Source organism: Acipenser ruthenus, chromosome 41 (assembly GCF_902713425.1).
Source record: "Acipenser ruthenus chromosome 41, fAciRut3.2 maternal haplotype, whole genome shotgun sequence".
Taxonomy (NCBI): Eukaryota; Metazoa; Chordata; class Actinopteri; order Acipenseriformes; family Acipenseridae; genus Acipenser; species Acipenser ruthenus.
This window is the reverse complement of record NC_081229.1, coordinates 10543309-10558735: the sequence shown is the minus strand read 5'-3', so window position 1 is coordinate 10558735 and position 15427 is coordinate 10543309. Positions and strand designations below refer to the sequence as shown.

Here is a 15427-nt window from a genome sequence, read left to right as displayed (position 1 = left end):
ACAACCAGGCCAATGCCATCAACTAAAGGACTTTTAATGATGTTACATATCTAATGGAAGTTAATTCTACAATAAATATATTTTTTTTTATAAGAATTCCTGCTCAAATTACCCCAGCATTTAACCCCAAATCAGGCTTAAACAGAAAAGGGCTGTGTGACAAACCAGGGTGTTTTTTCCACATGCAGGACCGTCTTCACTTGTCTTTTTGTGTAAAAAAGAACAGCACTCCACAAGCACAGGCAGGTTTTTAAAAAGGGCAGGCCTGTATCTTATTTTAAACACAAAACAAAATAAACAAAGCCAAAACCTAACTCCTTCCAGGAGTGCTAACTAAACGCTTCAGTTCTAAACTATACTGGGCAGCTAAGCTGTTTCCCTCTCACAAACCCATATACTTTTACAAGTGGCTCAAACACTGTACCTTCCGTTTGTTCCAGCTCCCTGGTAGTGTCTCTCTAATGGAGCGTTGGGTTCTCTTTTTACAGGATGTGGCTGTTCCCAATTCAGACCAATTATTCCATTTGGGAGCAGCCACATTCTCACACGTTTTTGGCAGGGACAGGAATTAACCCCATCCCTGCCAACCACCAACAAAATACACACACACATACACCCACACATACACTGAGACACACACACACATACACTGAGACACACACACACACACACACACCCACACACACACACACACACTATTTACAGGCAGGGCACTTGCTCTGCCACAGACTGTATAAGGAAAAATATATGAATACAATCGATTGCAGTAAAACAATAACAAAAATAAAAACATTAAAAAGCAATACATCAAGAATAATAATAATAATAATAATAATAATAATAATAATAATAATAATAATAATGCAGCTCTCTAGCTTCATATTGATTATTTTGTGTATTCAAAGTTATGGATGTGTTAATACAGAAGTACATTATCAGATAATGCTTCTGTCCCAGTACTTGTTACAGGAGTAGTCTCTGAGGTCTGCATTTTAATTCTGGCAGCGCTGTCCTTATTTATCATTACATTGTTATATTTTGCTTTTTAAAAGGATGAATACAATAATTCTGAAAGAACAAAGAAATAACACTGTCCAGCACAGGGAGCACTGAGTGACTCTCATACCTGCAGACCAGCATGGGGGAGAGGCACAGAGAGCCCTGAGTGACTCTCATACCTGCAGACCAGCATGGGGGAGAGGCACAGAGAGCACTGAGTGACTCTCATACCTGCAGACCAGCATGGGGGAGAGGCACAGAGAGCCCTGAGTGACTCTCATACCTGCAGACCAGCATGGGGGAGAGGCACAGAGAGCCGTGAGTGACTCTCATACCTGCAGACCAGCATGGGGGAGAGGCACAGAGAGCACTGAGTGACTCTCATACCTGCAGACCAGCATGGGGGAGAGGCACAGACAGCCCTGAGTGACTCTCATAGCTGCAGACCAGAGGGGTGCTGGATGGAGTTGTATCTTCAGAGGGGATTCAAAGTAAAGAAAATATATGAACTGCACCAATCATGCTGTGTATGTATAAGCAAGCCTGAAATATACTTTGCACTGGTTTTTTTTTTTTTTATTTCTTTAACTGAGCTGCTCACGTTGCAGTAGTTAAAACATCTGATTTGTTTGTGAGGGCTGCACCGCACACCTGTTGTTATTGCAGATACAAACTAGTGAGATTTGAATGACTCCATGGCAGCAGGGTTCCAGTACAGGTCATGTGTTGAGCAAGTTGGTTTCTACATTATTAGCAATACTGATACAGGGTGCAATTAGGTCCAAATAGAGCCCCAGGGTCGAACTCCACTGGCTTTGCAATGGGGGCAGCGGGATTTGAAACCATGTTCTTAACCTGAATAGATCATCGGGAGTGGCAAGACTGGTACAGCATTCAGTGTGATCCCTGTCTGGACAGTCACCATTGAGAAACCCACTGAAGGGGTGCAATGAAGAGCAGATATCCCACCCAGTCACTGTGCATTATACATGGATAAGGACTGGAGTGCCATTGCACTTGTGGGGCGGCTTCCTTATTAAAATCTACTGTCTGTTTTGGAAGAGGGGATGCTTATCCACTCAGGGATTCCAGTCAGGAAGCAGGCAGTCTGAGTCGGGTAACATGGGACACAAATGTCCCACCCCAAGAACCACAAACCAGCAGGTGTGGTCAGATACAAGAGTGCCTGCATATAAAAACCATGGATACTGAAATTTAAAGCAGCTGTCTGAACAGTGTTTGATGACACTGTATCATATAAACAGCCGTGGCTATTAAACCACAGGGGGGCTGCTTGAGTCTGGTTTGGTGCCACTGTATGCGTTTCATTTTCTTGAAAATTATGGATCAGTACAGAAAGGCTTTCTGTAATTATAGGTTATATTGCGTTGCATCTAGCTCTTTGCACCTCCTTGCTTATCCCTGTTCAAACGAGCTCAGGAAACATCAAATCAGATGTTTTCAATACTGCAACACGAGAGGCCTGGTAAAAAGAGAAATGCTGGGTTTTTGTGCAAAACGCAGTGAAACTAAATTATTATAATTGATTCTGTGTATTCAATATATTACTGTTTGTTTCATACAAAATTTAAAATACATCGAATAAGTGATTAATCGTGTAAAGCAATTTATTTTAACAACGTTCAGGTGCAGCAAAACTGTAATAGTTACAATTGTAAAATCTCATTTATTCATACAAATCCGTGTTCTCTAACGTTTTAAAATCTCAGGCCCAAATTTATAAAGAGGAAAAAAAGACCGCAAAAAGCCACGTGATGTGCGTGTTCAGTACGGCCGCACTCACCTTCAAAATAACGACCTATTTTATAAGACTGGCTAGATAAAGCAGGCGACTCCGCAATCAACCAGTTTCAATACTCCTCATCGCAATTAGCGGTTTGAGAATTACACACCTCTCACAGTAAACACGCACCCTGATACGCATGCCAGCGTCAATGACACGCTGTCGCTCGTGGTGAAAAGCGTACAGTGCTCACTGGTGCTGATGACCAAACAGCGTAGCACCGTCGCTGATCAGCAGCCAATAGCAAGCTAGCAAGGGCCATACGTCATTTGTTCATGTGATGTTTTCACATACTGTATTAATCTATTTGAGATCATTATGCCCCCCAACTTTAAAAGTCTATACAACATGTTGACTCTCTATATATATATAGAGAGAGAGAGTAGCGTTTCACGCAGTAGACAGAACAGAAGGACACAACACGCTGCTTCCAGGTGCAAAGCTTTATTTAGGATCTTTCAGCCCCATACAAAACCCCCCTGTTCTAGCCACTTGCTCTCAACGGACCACAATGAGCGTGCAAACGCCCCGTTTTATAACCTAGCCCCGCCCCTTTATGCTAATCGAGTGCCAGAGCGAACAGCTATCCCATTGGTCCCCAGCTGAACACTAGGACCAATGGGCACACACAATCAACAGCCAATGACAGGGACCAGGGCGCACCATGCATGCAGGAAAGCTGGCACAGCCACAGGGACATAGCGAACCCGCAACTACAGGTAATACAGACGGAGGGGAGAGAGGGACACAATACAGTGGCATTAACAGCACACAGTAGAAACAAGAGGGAATACATTACGCAAACAATACACAGATCGCTGTTTTGTATATATCTATATATGTAGAAGAAACGCGTTACAAACAAAAAAATGCAGTTGAACTACAGAGCATTATGAATAGGCCTAATGCCCTTTGAATCAAGTTCCGGTTAGAAAGGTCATTCTACTATTACCGATTCTACTCTTCCCTGATTTTCTTTCGCTCTTCCTAAGCAGGATTTGATTTGGGCCCCCCTTTCACTGTAGCCCACTCCACTTGGCACGGAATCAAACCAGCATAGGCTTAAGCCTTCTGTCTTGTAAACGTTTGTATGAGCACACATATGTACGAGCAAACATACAATGTACAAATAAACATGTAAATATTAAAGAGGGACCTGTTAGCATCAAAATCATCTTTTATTAACAAAGGGCAGTGAAAACAAAGTCTGGAATTAATTAAGTCTGGAATTAATTAACTAATTGTCTCCCAGCAAAACCACTGCAACCTAAAATGAGCATATTCACACTGTCAGAAATATGTGATTTTAAAAGGACAAAATATAACATCAATATTAATAAGCAGATGGGTTCATACCTTGATTGATTTGCATTTGGTTCACTGCTACTTAAATTGCCTTACACTGCTGGGACTGGTAACTGCTGCTGACTGGTAAGACTGGTGCTGACACTGCTGTGACTGGTGCTGATACTGCTGCCACTGGGACTGGTGCTGACACTGGGACTGGTGCTGACACTGCTGTGACTGGTGCTGATACTGCTGCCACTGGGACTGGTGCTGACACTGGGACTGGTGCTGATACTGCTGTGACTGGTGCTGACACTGGGACTGGTGCTGACACTGCTGTGACTGGTGCTGATACTGCTGCCACTGGGACTGGTGCTGACACTGGGACTGGTGCTGACACTGCTGTGACTGGTGCTGATACTGCTGTGACTGGAACTGGTGCCGACACCGTGGCTCGTGCTTTGAACGAGTTTAGCACAGTTTCTCACTCAATTCTAATATTCTTTTGTCAATATAAATCGACGATAGGAAGTAGTACAGTACTTCAGGCGGGGGAAACCGGTCGCTGAGGTCCCGGTGCTGCCTAGCGCACAGGCCGGGTCGCTATACATGCAAATACACAGCCACTATGCTACAATAAAACGCTATGCTATGGCAGGTAGGTGATACTTGGACAAGCTGACTGTCCAGTTAAAGTGACAAGGAAAAAAAAACAAAAAAACATACAGCCAGCTATCCCGGTTTAGCTACACATTTAATGTCATCATAAAAACAGGTTCTTGGATTTTTGCTGTGCTGGCGTCAAAACATTCTACATGGAAAAATAAATAAATAAATAAATAAAAGATCAAAACGTATTTGCAGCTAAAGATCACATTGCGCAGGAGAAAAACACAATATAAATGATAAATTCACTTAACATTGATTCTTACCAAGAGCTGGCTTCTTTAGAAAGAAATGTGTAATTGTTTGGTTTTTTCTCTGTTTCATGTTGGTGCTGCACTGTAAACCAGAGTACAGAGTAACGTGGGAAACTGACTAATGAGAAACGTCTTTGTGGCGCGAATTTGACATATACCGCAGTGTCTATACAGCCCGAGATCACTAAGTAAATTAAAAATCTTATATGTTACACTCATAGAAAATAAAGTGGGTACGTTTTTTTATTATTATTTTGGTCTTCACAATTAAGAATTGAACCGATTTTAACCGAGGGCCTCGGCTGCCTCAATGGACGCTACGCGCCTGGGCACAGCCAGGATGCAAGCAAGCTGCAGCAACAAAAACGAAGCAAAACCAAATAATACAATACCTTTCTCTCGTTGTTGTTTTTCTTCTTCAGTTTTTCTCTTTTTACGCTTCTTTGCGCCAGATTGGTACGTTCTTGATTCACACACACACACACTCACATATATATATATATTTGCTAGGGGGCCCTAAACGGCCGCTTATGTCGCTTATGCCTAGAAACGGCACTGTTCATCTGTAACTGATATTATTGAATTCAAAGTAGATGGAATGTAATATTTATTCAAGATAGACACATAAACGAATATGTGCTTTTTCATGTGTCCAGTGTTATCGGTTGTATTGCGTGGGGGGCTGTATTGTTTTCCATTAGTTGTAATTGTCGTAACACGAACAGCTATTTAAACATAATAAACTGTAAGCCTATTGCTTGAATTATAACTGTATAAGACCTGGCTGTCTTGCGTCTAAGACGAGGTATGACCAGGGTTGCCAGATTTCTGCAGGGTTTACAGCCCAAAGTCACTTAAAAAATATCCTAAAATAGCCCAACTGTTTGTTTTAACTGAAAGCTAGTTTATTATTAACACGTATGCCTCTGCATAAAAAAAAAACTATCAAAAGCTTTTGTAAGAAAAGATACCTAGTATAAATTTGATAAAAACTACAAGCCCCAGTACAGCTCCTCCAAACGTCACTGTCAACAAATTCGTACGGAAGCTCTGAAGGGACAAATCATCATTCCTACAAGGCCAGCAACCGAATTACAGCGTGATCCCTTTATTGAAATACTAATGCTGGTACTGTATCCCAAACAATATTGCAAACATGAAAACAGTTCAATCTTTTAAAGTTATACCACCAATCTAATTACATTATCAACCCACGACTCCTTAGTATTTCCCGCGGCTGTGTTTTTAAAGTAGCCTCATTCCGCGGGAAAACCGCGGACCCGGCAACACTTAGTATGACACAGGCCGCATAACAGTCTCACGTTGTTCTTTCAAATAGCATATATCTATAATTAGGATCAGACCTCCCGGCCGTTGTAACTTTTGACGGCCTATTGTAACTTTTACGGCTTTTTTGAAAAAATCGAGTCCCTTTTCAAAAAATATATCTTTTTTGCATTTTTTGACGTCCTCTGAAAAGTACAACAGTCTTTTGTAACTTTGACGGCCTTTTGAGGGCCTCCTGAGTTCATTGGCCCAGGGGTCGTGGAGGTATGGGTACGATAAGAGACCACCCCACTCCCTATGGCAAATCCCATTAGAAAAAACACCATTGGGGTAAGGCTCGGCCAATGGCGGTCGTGGGTCGTACGAACTCAAAGGAACCCATTTTCTTTAGCTAAGACTGTTGTGCATCTAAGAGAGTACTTCCGATTTCGTTGGCCCAGGATTTGTAGACTTATGGGGTACGACAGGAGGACCCCCCCAACCACAATTTCCTATGGCAAAATACATACAGAAAATGGTGTTGTATGCGTGCAGGGGTTGCATGGTAGTGTGTGCATGCAGGGGTCGCATGGTGGTGTCTGCGTGCAGGGGTTGCATGGTGGTGTGTGCGTGCAGGGGTTGCATGGTGGTGTGTGCGTGCAGGGGTTGCATGGTGGTGTGTGCGTGCAGGGGTTGCATGGTGGTGTGTGTGTGCAGGGGTTGCATGGTGGTGTGTGCGTGCAGGGGTTGCATGGTGGTGTGTGCGTGCAGGGGTTGCATGGTGGTGTGTGCGTGCAGGGGTTGCATGGTGGTGTGTGCGTGCAGGGGTCGCATGGTGGTGTGTGCATGCAGGGGTCGCATGGTGGTGTCTGCGTGCAGGGGTCGCATGGTGGTGTGTGCGTGCAGGGGTTGCATGGTGGTGTGTGCGTGCAGGGGTTGCATGGTGGTGTGTACATGCAGGGGTCGCATGGTGGTGTGTGCGTGCAGGGGTTGCATGGTGGTGTGTGCGTGCAGGGGTTGCATGGTGGTGTGTGTGTGCAGGGGTTGCATGGTGGTGTGTGCGTGCAGGGGTTGCATGGTGGTGTGTGCGTGCAGGGGTTGCATGGTGGTGTGTGCGTGCAGGGGTTGCATGGTGGTGTGTGCGTGCAGGGGTCGCATGGTGGTGTGTGCATGCAGGGGTCGCATGGTGGTGTCTGCGTGCAGGGGTCGCATGGTGGTGTGTGCGTGCAGGGGTTGCATGGTGGTGTGTGCGTGCAGGGGTTGCATGGTGGTGTGTACATGCAGGGGTCGCATGGTGGTGTGTGCGTGCAGGGGTTGCATGGTGGTGTGTGCGTGCAGGGGTTGCATGGTAGTGTGTGCATGCAGGGGTCGCATGGTAGTGTGTGCATGCAGGGGTTGCATGGTGGTGTGTGCGTGCAGGGGTTGCATGGTGGTGTGTGTGTGCAGGGGTTGCATGGTGGTGTGTGCGTGCAGGGGTTGTATGGTGGTGTGTGCGTGCAGGGGTTGCATGGTGGTGTGTGCGTGCAGGGGTTGTATGGTGGTGTGTGCGTGCAGGGGTTACATGGTGGTGTAGCACACAAGTACACTGCAGTGAGGCGCACACAAGTACACTGCAGTGTTCCACACACAAGTACACTGCAGTGAGCCCCACACAAGTACACTGCAGTGAGACGCACACAAGTACAGAGCAGACCCCTCTTTAGCTGATTGTTGGATTTAAGCACACCTGACGAAGCTATAAACTCAGAGGCTTCTTATCGTTATACAGGGTATCCTTAGGATTTCTTTTCCTCGTTTTATTTTTTTTATTGTTTGCAGATTATCATTTTGTTTGTTCGTTAGATAGTTTGAAATTTCTATTCATATTTACATTTTTGTCTGAATCATGTTGTGTGCCATTTTATAATATATTCAAGCACGGATATTAACACATGGGGTAATTGTCTTAATCATGTTTGTTCCCTCTCTCTCTCTCTCTATGAAACGTGTACCTTTTTTTAAAATGGGAGTGACAGTCACTGTGTAAAGTATGAAGTCATTGGCTGTGCTGTTTGTCTCCACCCATCATACTCAGTATATCATATCATGTCTAAACTGAGCGTCATCTTGTCAGCGCGTTTCCAGCCGGGGAGGAGAACACTTTGGCACTGCTTTGAGTGTAAGGTAAGACTTTCCTAAAACACGATCTAGATGTATTTGTATCTATTTAGATTACTAAATATCCATTTAAAAAAAAAAAAAAACAACAGCAGCATGTATATATTTGAAATTCCTGTGTCCCAACAGGTTTTAAATTATATATATATATATATATATATATATATATATATATATATATATATATATATATATATATATATATATATAATTAAGAAAGCAGTTTCCTCAATAGCCCACGTTGAACATATCAGCTTTATAGTTGCTTCTTTTAGAAGGAGTTTACTGTCTATAGGAAATAAACTCAGCAAATCTGTATGATTAAATTCTAGTGTATTGTTATACACTGCTATGAAATATATGAACAAATATTGTGAATATATTCATTACAAATATCCGTCATATAGGGTTAAAATATCAAATGTGACCAATGTTCTTGTTATTATTATTATTATTATTATTGTTATTATTATTATTATTATTATTATTATTATTATTATTATTATTATTATTATTATGTATTGCTTTTTTTATATTTGTATTGTTTTACTGCAGATGATTGTATTCATATATTTTTCTTATACAGCCCTATTCTGTTTAAGTCTGTTTTGATTAGTTAAATGCGGACGTCATTTGAGCAGGAATTCTTTATATATATATATACTGTAGAATTGTATTCAATATGTGGCAGCATAAACACTCATTTGGTTGATGGAATTTGCCTGGGTGTGCTTTGCATAGCATTGCTTAGCTCTGCTCACACCTGCTAAGGAAACATTCAAATCAGATGTTTTCAATACTTAAAAGTTCAATCCTGGGTCTTTATGCAAACACAGTTAAACGAAATCATTCTAATTGATGATGTGTATTGCATGTATTATTGTTTGCTTCATGCAATAGTACTTGTCCATTTTAATTTGAATCTTATAAGTGACTGATCGTGTAAAGCAGTTTATTTTATCAATGTATCTCACAGGGTTCGGGTGCAGCAGCACAACTCGTTTTTCTTTTTCAAGTCCAGTCGGTTGTGGGTACTGAATGCATCAGAGAAATAGAAAAGGGATTGTAAAATAAATAAATAAATAAATGAATGAAATGTTTGAAACGTGCACTGAAGAGTAGACGCGCTGGTATAAATCGAAGCCAGAACATAAACTATTGTATTATTGTATTGATATTTTTATTGTACTGCAGATGATATCATTCAAGAGACGGGTGTGTATCATTGTCATTATACAGACCTATTCCGTCTATTAGCACAGCGTTCGGTTAAAACATGAATTCCGAGTAAAAGTGATTTACCTGGAGTGGATTCCGTATATTAATATCTTCACGTCTGTTGCATGCAAACGGTTTTTAAAAGTTTAATTTTCATCTAGTTAGTGGCTGATGTGTAAAGCGCTGGATTATCACAGTAGCGGCTGCATGACAGCAGCTTAGCAGCGGTGTTGTGATGCTGCACAACTGTGGAGTTAGAATTGGAACAAAACCTAAACTGGAATCGTCTTATTAAAATCTCAAACTCAACGAGTTAACTAACCCCGTACTCTTTAAAATAATGTTTGCCATTTTAAATACTAAAGCACTGTAAAGTGTTGACACGTCCTAATAAATGTGAAATTCAAACCATTCATACGAGACAGTCAGCTAAACGATAGGAGAAACAAAACAAGGAAAGTGATTTGTAAAAACAGCTACCTCACAATCATTACCACAGTAAGGATCTGACTGGATCTTTACAAAGCTTGATCCCGTGTCTCAAACAGCTTGGCTCAGTGTGGAATCATATTGTTATGCAGATAACAGAGTGAATAGGATTTTATTTAGTTAAGTAATTTCATCTTTTATTTATTTACATTTTTATTTGAGCAATTCATATTCAGTATTCAGGTTAATTTTACTTTTCCATGTCTCCGATCAACATACGCAAATAAACATACTTTTTAAACACGCACACGGGTGAAACGTGTAACCTATTCTGTAGTGATGTAACGACAATCACAAGTCTACGTTTCTCAAGATGATTATATTGTTAGCACAGTGAAAGCCGGGAGACTTTGTAGGTGTTCGCGTAGTTCATAATGAAGGCAAGGTTTCTCCGATGAATATAGTACTTTTATTGCAGATTTTATTTTTTATATATATATTTTATAATAGAAAACTAAAGCATTCATTCGATTCGCTGTAAGCTGCTTGTCTCGCCTCTATCAAGACCACACGCACCCTGTAGCTGTGCAAGGCTGCAACGTCACAGGGCTTGCGGTGAGGAAAGCGTCATTAAAGACGCAGAACACAAACAGGTCCTCAATACTACTTAACTGTACACGCAAATCATAGCACAATATTTAAGAAACATATATATACATGTATGAACGGCGTAGTCATAATCAATGCTACTACTAAAATAATGTTAATAACAACAATAATCTTCCTACTACTACTACTACTACTAATAATAAGTGTTTTACTTATATTGTAGTAAAACATAGCAAATACATTCTACAATCCTATGTACAAAAAATCTGATTGAAAGTATATTTCGCTTGGCATGCAGTTTGTTTCTGAAATAACCGGACCCCATAACTTCAAGCAGTGTCGTCTGTGTTCATTGATACGCTGTCCTCCTATTAAAGCTGTTAACTGGAATGGTAATGGTCTATGATACGGGTGTGTTGTTTGAACACGGTGTGCTTTTCTCTTACCTTTTCACTGCTGCAGCTTTCAGGTGTGTAAGAGCCTGTTATTTCCACTGAAATCTCCTCTCATGAACACATTGCCAGCGGTTTCAGCTGCATGTGAATATTGCGATTTAATGCGTGGTTTGTTTGGTGTGCGTTGTGGCGGGTCAAAATAACTTTGAGATTTGGGGGGATTTCTGATTCTTTTGGTGTTTTGTTGTCGTCGCTGTATTTATTAGTTTTGATTAACAAAGATTTAGCTTTTGAGTTATTTTAATAATCTTTTTTTTTTATTCCGTTTTAATTAAAGTCCAGTATTTATGAAAATGTCCCAAGCTATTGCTGTTTACTTTTTAACAAACTGGGGGAGAGGAGTTTTGTTTCTGCGAGTTAAGTGAGATTGAACCTCATGATAAAATCCGACCGAATCAAAGCCCTTAATTGTTACTGATACCAAGTGACAGAATGAACCTTTAGCTGAACTTTTCTGATGAAACGCATCATTTTCTCTTAGTCTGTCTTTGGGTGGGTGCAGTTTTGTATTTTGACCACCTGGTGGCAGTGCACAATTAACTTCAGTATGGGATGCCATGTGTAAAAAAAAAAAAAAAAAAAAAAAAGTTCATATTTTAACGTCTTTTTTTCCAGATTTAACTTAAATCTTGTATTTTTTCCCCAGATTTATAAATGTTGTGAAAATAAATCTTTTTTTTTTAATGTGTACATTCAGATATAATTTATTAATCTAGTTACAAGATTTAACATTTAGCTAAATATTTAACTAAATCTTAAAACTCTTAGCTAAATTTAACATTTAGCTAAATATTTAACTGGCCAGCTAAATCAGGAGGTTGTATGCAAATGAACTCCGCCCACTTTGTGCTTTCACTGTGGTTAATTTATTTTTAAGATGGTTAATTTATAAACAGTATGGTTAATTTATTTTCAAGATGGTTCATTTATAAACAGTGTGGTTAATTTATTTTCAAGATGGTTAATTTATAAACAGTATGGTTAATTTATTTTCAAGATGGTTCATTTATAAACAGTATGTTTAATTTATTTTCAAGATGGTTCATTTATAAACAGTATGGTTAATTTATTTTCAAGATGGTTAATTTATAAACAGTATGGTTAATTTATTTTCAAGATGGTTAATTTATAAACAGTATGGTTAATTTATTTTTAAGATGGTTAATTTATAAACAGTATGGTTAATTTATTTTCAAGATGGTTCATTTATAAACAGTATGGTTAATTTATTTTCAAGATAGTTAATTTATAAACAGTATGGTTAATTTATTTTCAAGATGGTTAATTTATAAACAGTATGGTTAATTTATTTTCAAGATGGTTAATTTATAAACAGTATGGTTAATTTATTTTCAAGATGGTTAATTTATAAACAGTATGGTTAATTTATTTTCAAGATGGTTAATTTATAAACAGTATGGTTAATTTATTTTTAAGATGGTTAGACTGTTTATAAATTAACCACTTTTCATAAATTAACCACTGTTTATAAATTAACCATACTGTTTATAAATTAACCATCTTGAAAATAAATTAACCATACTGTTTATAAATTAACCATCTTAAAAATAAATTAACCATACTGTTTATAAATTAACCAATGAATTATTTCCTGAACGGCTCCTCATAGGTTTTATCTTTAAAATGAAATACATTAGTTTTATTTCTGCATCTCTGAATAAACAGCAGCTCCCACACATAATACAGTTATTGTAATCCAGCAGAAAAGAAGCTTAACCTGCATTGCGGTGATTCACAGAAAGTCTTCTGTTTCTAATGCAGAGTCTGCTGTGATGGGGGAGAGAGGGCTGCTCATCCTTCTGCTTGCAGGTGAGTTTCCTTTATTTCTGCTTTTCTCTCTGTTTGCTTTGATATTGTCCACATTCCCTCTCAGAGAAGATTATGCGGTTCTTAAAGCTGCAGTGTCCCTCAATCACGTTCAATCTAAACTAACGTGTGATTCCTGGGTGTGTGTTTACTGCAGTCTTCCATAGTTTACCACTTCTGCCAAGCAGGCGTTGTTGGTTTTCCACTTTGTTTGCATTCCCTAAAGGTAGTTTCAGCTGCAGGCTCACAAGCTTGGAGCCTTCCTGCCACTCTATCACTCTGTGAACTAACCAGGTGTGCTACCTGTGACAGCAGGAGGCTATGAAACAGGGGAGCTCCTTTTTAAATGGGGTTTTAGTTCTACCGGGATTGAGGGGCGACCCTCCAAGCAGACACAGGGGCAGCACTGAATGAAGCGGACTGGGTGACTCAGTAGGGGGCGCTCTTCTGTCTTTGTTAGATCCTAACCCATGTAGCAGCATGCTGTTAGTATACTATAGTTTAGTATAGTATAGCCAGGGGTGTGGAATTCATATCGCCCAACGCTCAGGACAATACGATTTATCTGAGTGAAATTTACCGTTGTACTCGGCCTGTTGGACCGTTTTTTTTCTCTCACTATGTTCATTCTGTTGGTAGAAAAAAACTACATAAATGTGTAGACAAACTTGTGGAAGTCTAGCACAGACACACAGATATTTAAAAATGTGTACCTCTAAACCTCAAACCAAACTATATAGTCACATACACATATTCCTTTAATTCACAAACCCTCAGTCACACACACAGTAACAAGCATACTTAAATGAATGCAACGATATTACAGTGCACTCCGTTTATAAGAATCGCATCCGTCCTGGATGATTGGATTCTTATAAGAGGTCGATTCTTGAAAGCAGACCGATATGATTACTGTGGTGCAGCGCTGCAGAAGCAGTATGTTAGTTTGAGAATGACAGTGTAAGGAAAAATTGATACTGATAAACAATATTAGTGAAGTCAAAAATATGTTTATTGGTACAGCGTTGTCACAAAGACGGCTGGAGTGGGTGGCGTCAGACCAGAAAGGAATACACAGACAGACGGTGGTGATGAGAAGCTGAGTGCAAATGGTAGCACTCAGCTTTTATTAACAAAATAAAAGGTTTAAACAGAACACAAAACAGGACACGGCACTTGAGGCCAAAATAAATAGACGAACAAAAACGGACTAACACACAAAACAAGTGGACGAACGTTAAACAAGTACCGTGCTGGCACTTCCAGCACGCTGTAGCAATTGTTATTCCACCTTCACTGTATTTCTCCTTTCTCTCTCTCCCGTTCTCCACTCTCGAACACCCAACCCCGAGTGAAAGAAATGTGCATCTATATATACTGTTGTGCTGGGATTCAATTACTAATTAATTATTCACTTGAATCCCAGCACGTGAATGAATTCTGTGCAACCCCGTGCTCACATACTATACTTTAAATGCACGTGCAGTGATGTGCAATCCCGTGCCTAAATACAAATATACAATTTAAATCACACGTGAAACACAGACCCGTTTATATCCCGTGTACCAGTCTCTATACACCAACATTTAACACACCACACGCAACATACAACACATAACACACAAATGCACACAGGGGCGGGGCACATTGCCACAAGCGTAAACTAGACAATTGTATTGTAGAGAGTTGCGTCATTCTGGGCTGCAGTGAGATTGATAGAATTGAACACCAGACAATGCATTCACTTTAGTTTTGTAGATTCCAAAACACACCCTTTTAATGATGTCATTTATGACCCTTCCTCACTATACCTGTATGTGGCAAGTCTCCAAGCCTCACACACATTCCTTTGCATGTGTTATCTCTGAGATTCTCCCATCCCCCCCCCCTCCCATGCAACCAAACAGAGCAGAACAGGGGACCCCCTTCATAAATGGTCATATTTGCTCTCCCTCTAGTCAAACTGCAGTTTATTGAGACAGACCCTGCATTCCAAAATACCCCACCTAAACTCTGTGATCAATGTCTCGCCATTGAAAGTACCATACATTCCAAATATTCTAACAATATGAATGTGGACTATCAAATTTCCTTACATTCCTCCCTTAGATGCTCTAAATATAATATATGAGAGTATCTCACCATCATACACAGGACATAATAGTTTATATTCAATTACATAACAGTGATACAAAATAATACAAACTTTATCAAAAGTAGTGATTTATAAGGAATTGATTTAAGATTGAATTTAATCCCAGCGACAAGCTTCTGTTTTAGGTTGTCTAGATGCATTCTAGATCTTACCTGTCTTCGAATACCTGCCATCGATAGGGTTATTACATCAATAATTCATATAATCAACAACTCCTTAAGATAGAAGTCTTTTTGTGTGAATTCAAATTATTTCACCATAATACTAGTGAATAATTCGACGAAGATATATAAACATCATC

General features: G+C 39.9%; 2 protein-coding genes across 2 annotated transcripts in view; one reads left to right on the top strand and one right to left on the bottom strand.

Annotated features, from left to right (window-relative positions):
* LOC117964792 (macrophage mannose receptor 1-like) overlaps positions 1–15427 on the bottom strand; it is a 121375-nt gene that overhangs the window by 55617 nt on the left and 50331 nt on the right. The gene's annotated exons all lie outside the window — the stretch shown is intronic.
* The window catches only part of LOC131696692 (putative C-type lectin domain family 20 member A), a 39572-nt gene continuing 37042 nt past the window's right edge, over positions 12898–15427 (top strand). The window contains exon 1 of the mRNA XM_059010665.1: positions 12898–12974. Within this exon, the coding sequence (XP_058866648.1) occupies positions 12938–12974 (37 nt within the window). The 5' untranslated portion in view covers positions 12898–12937. The remainder of the gene's footprint in view (positions 12975–15427) is intronic.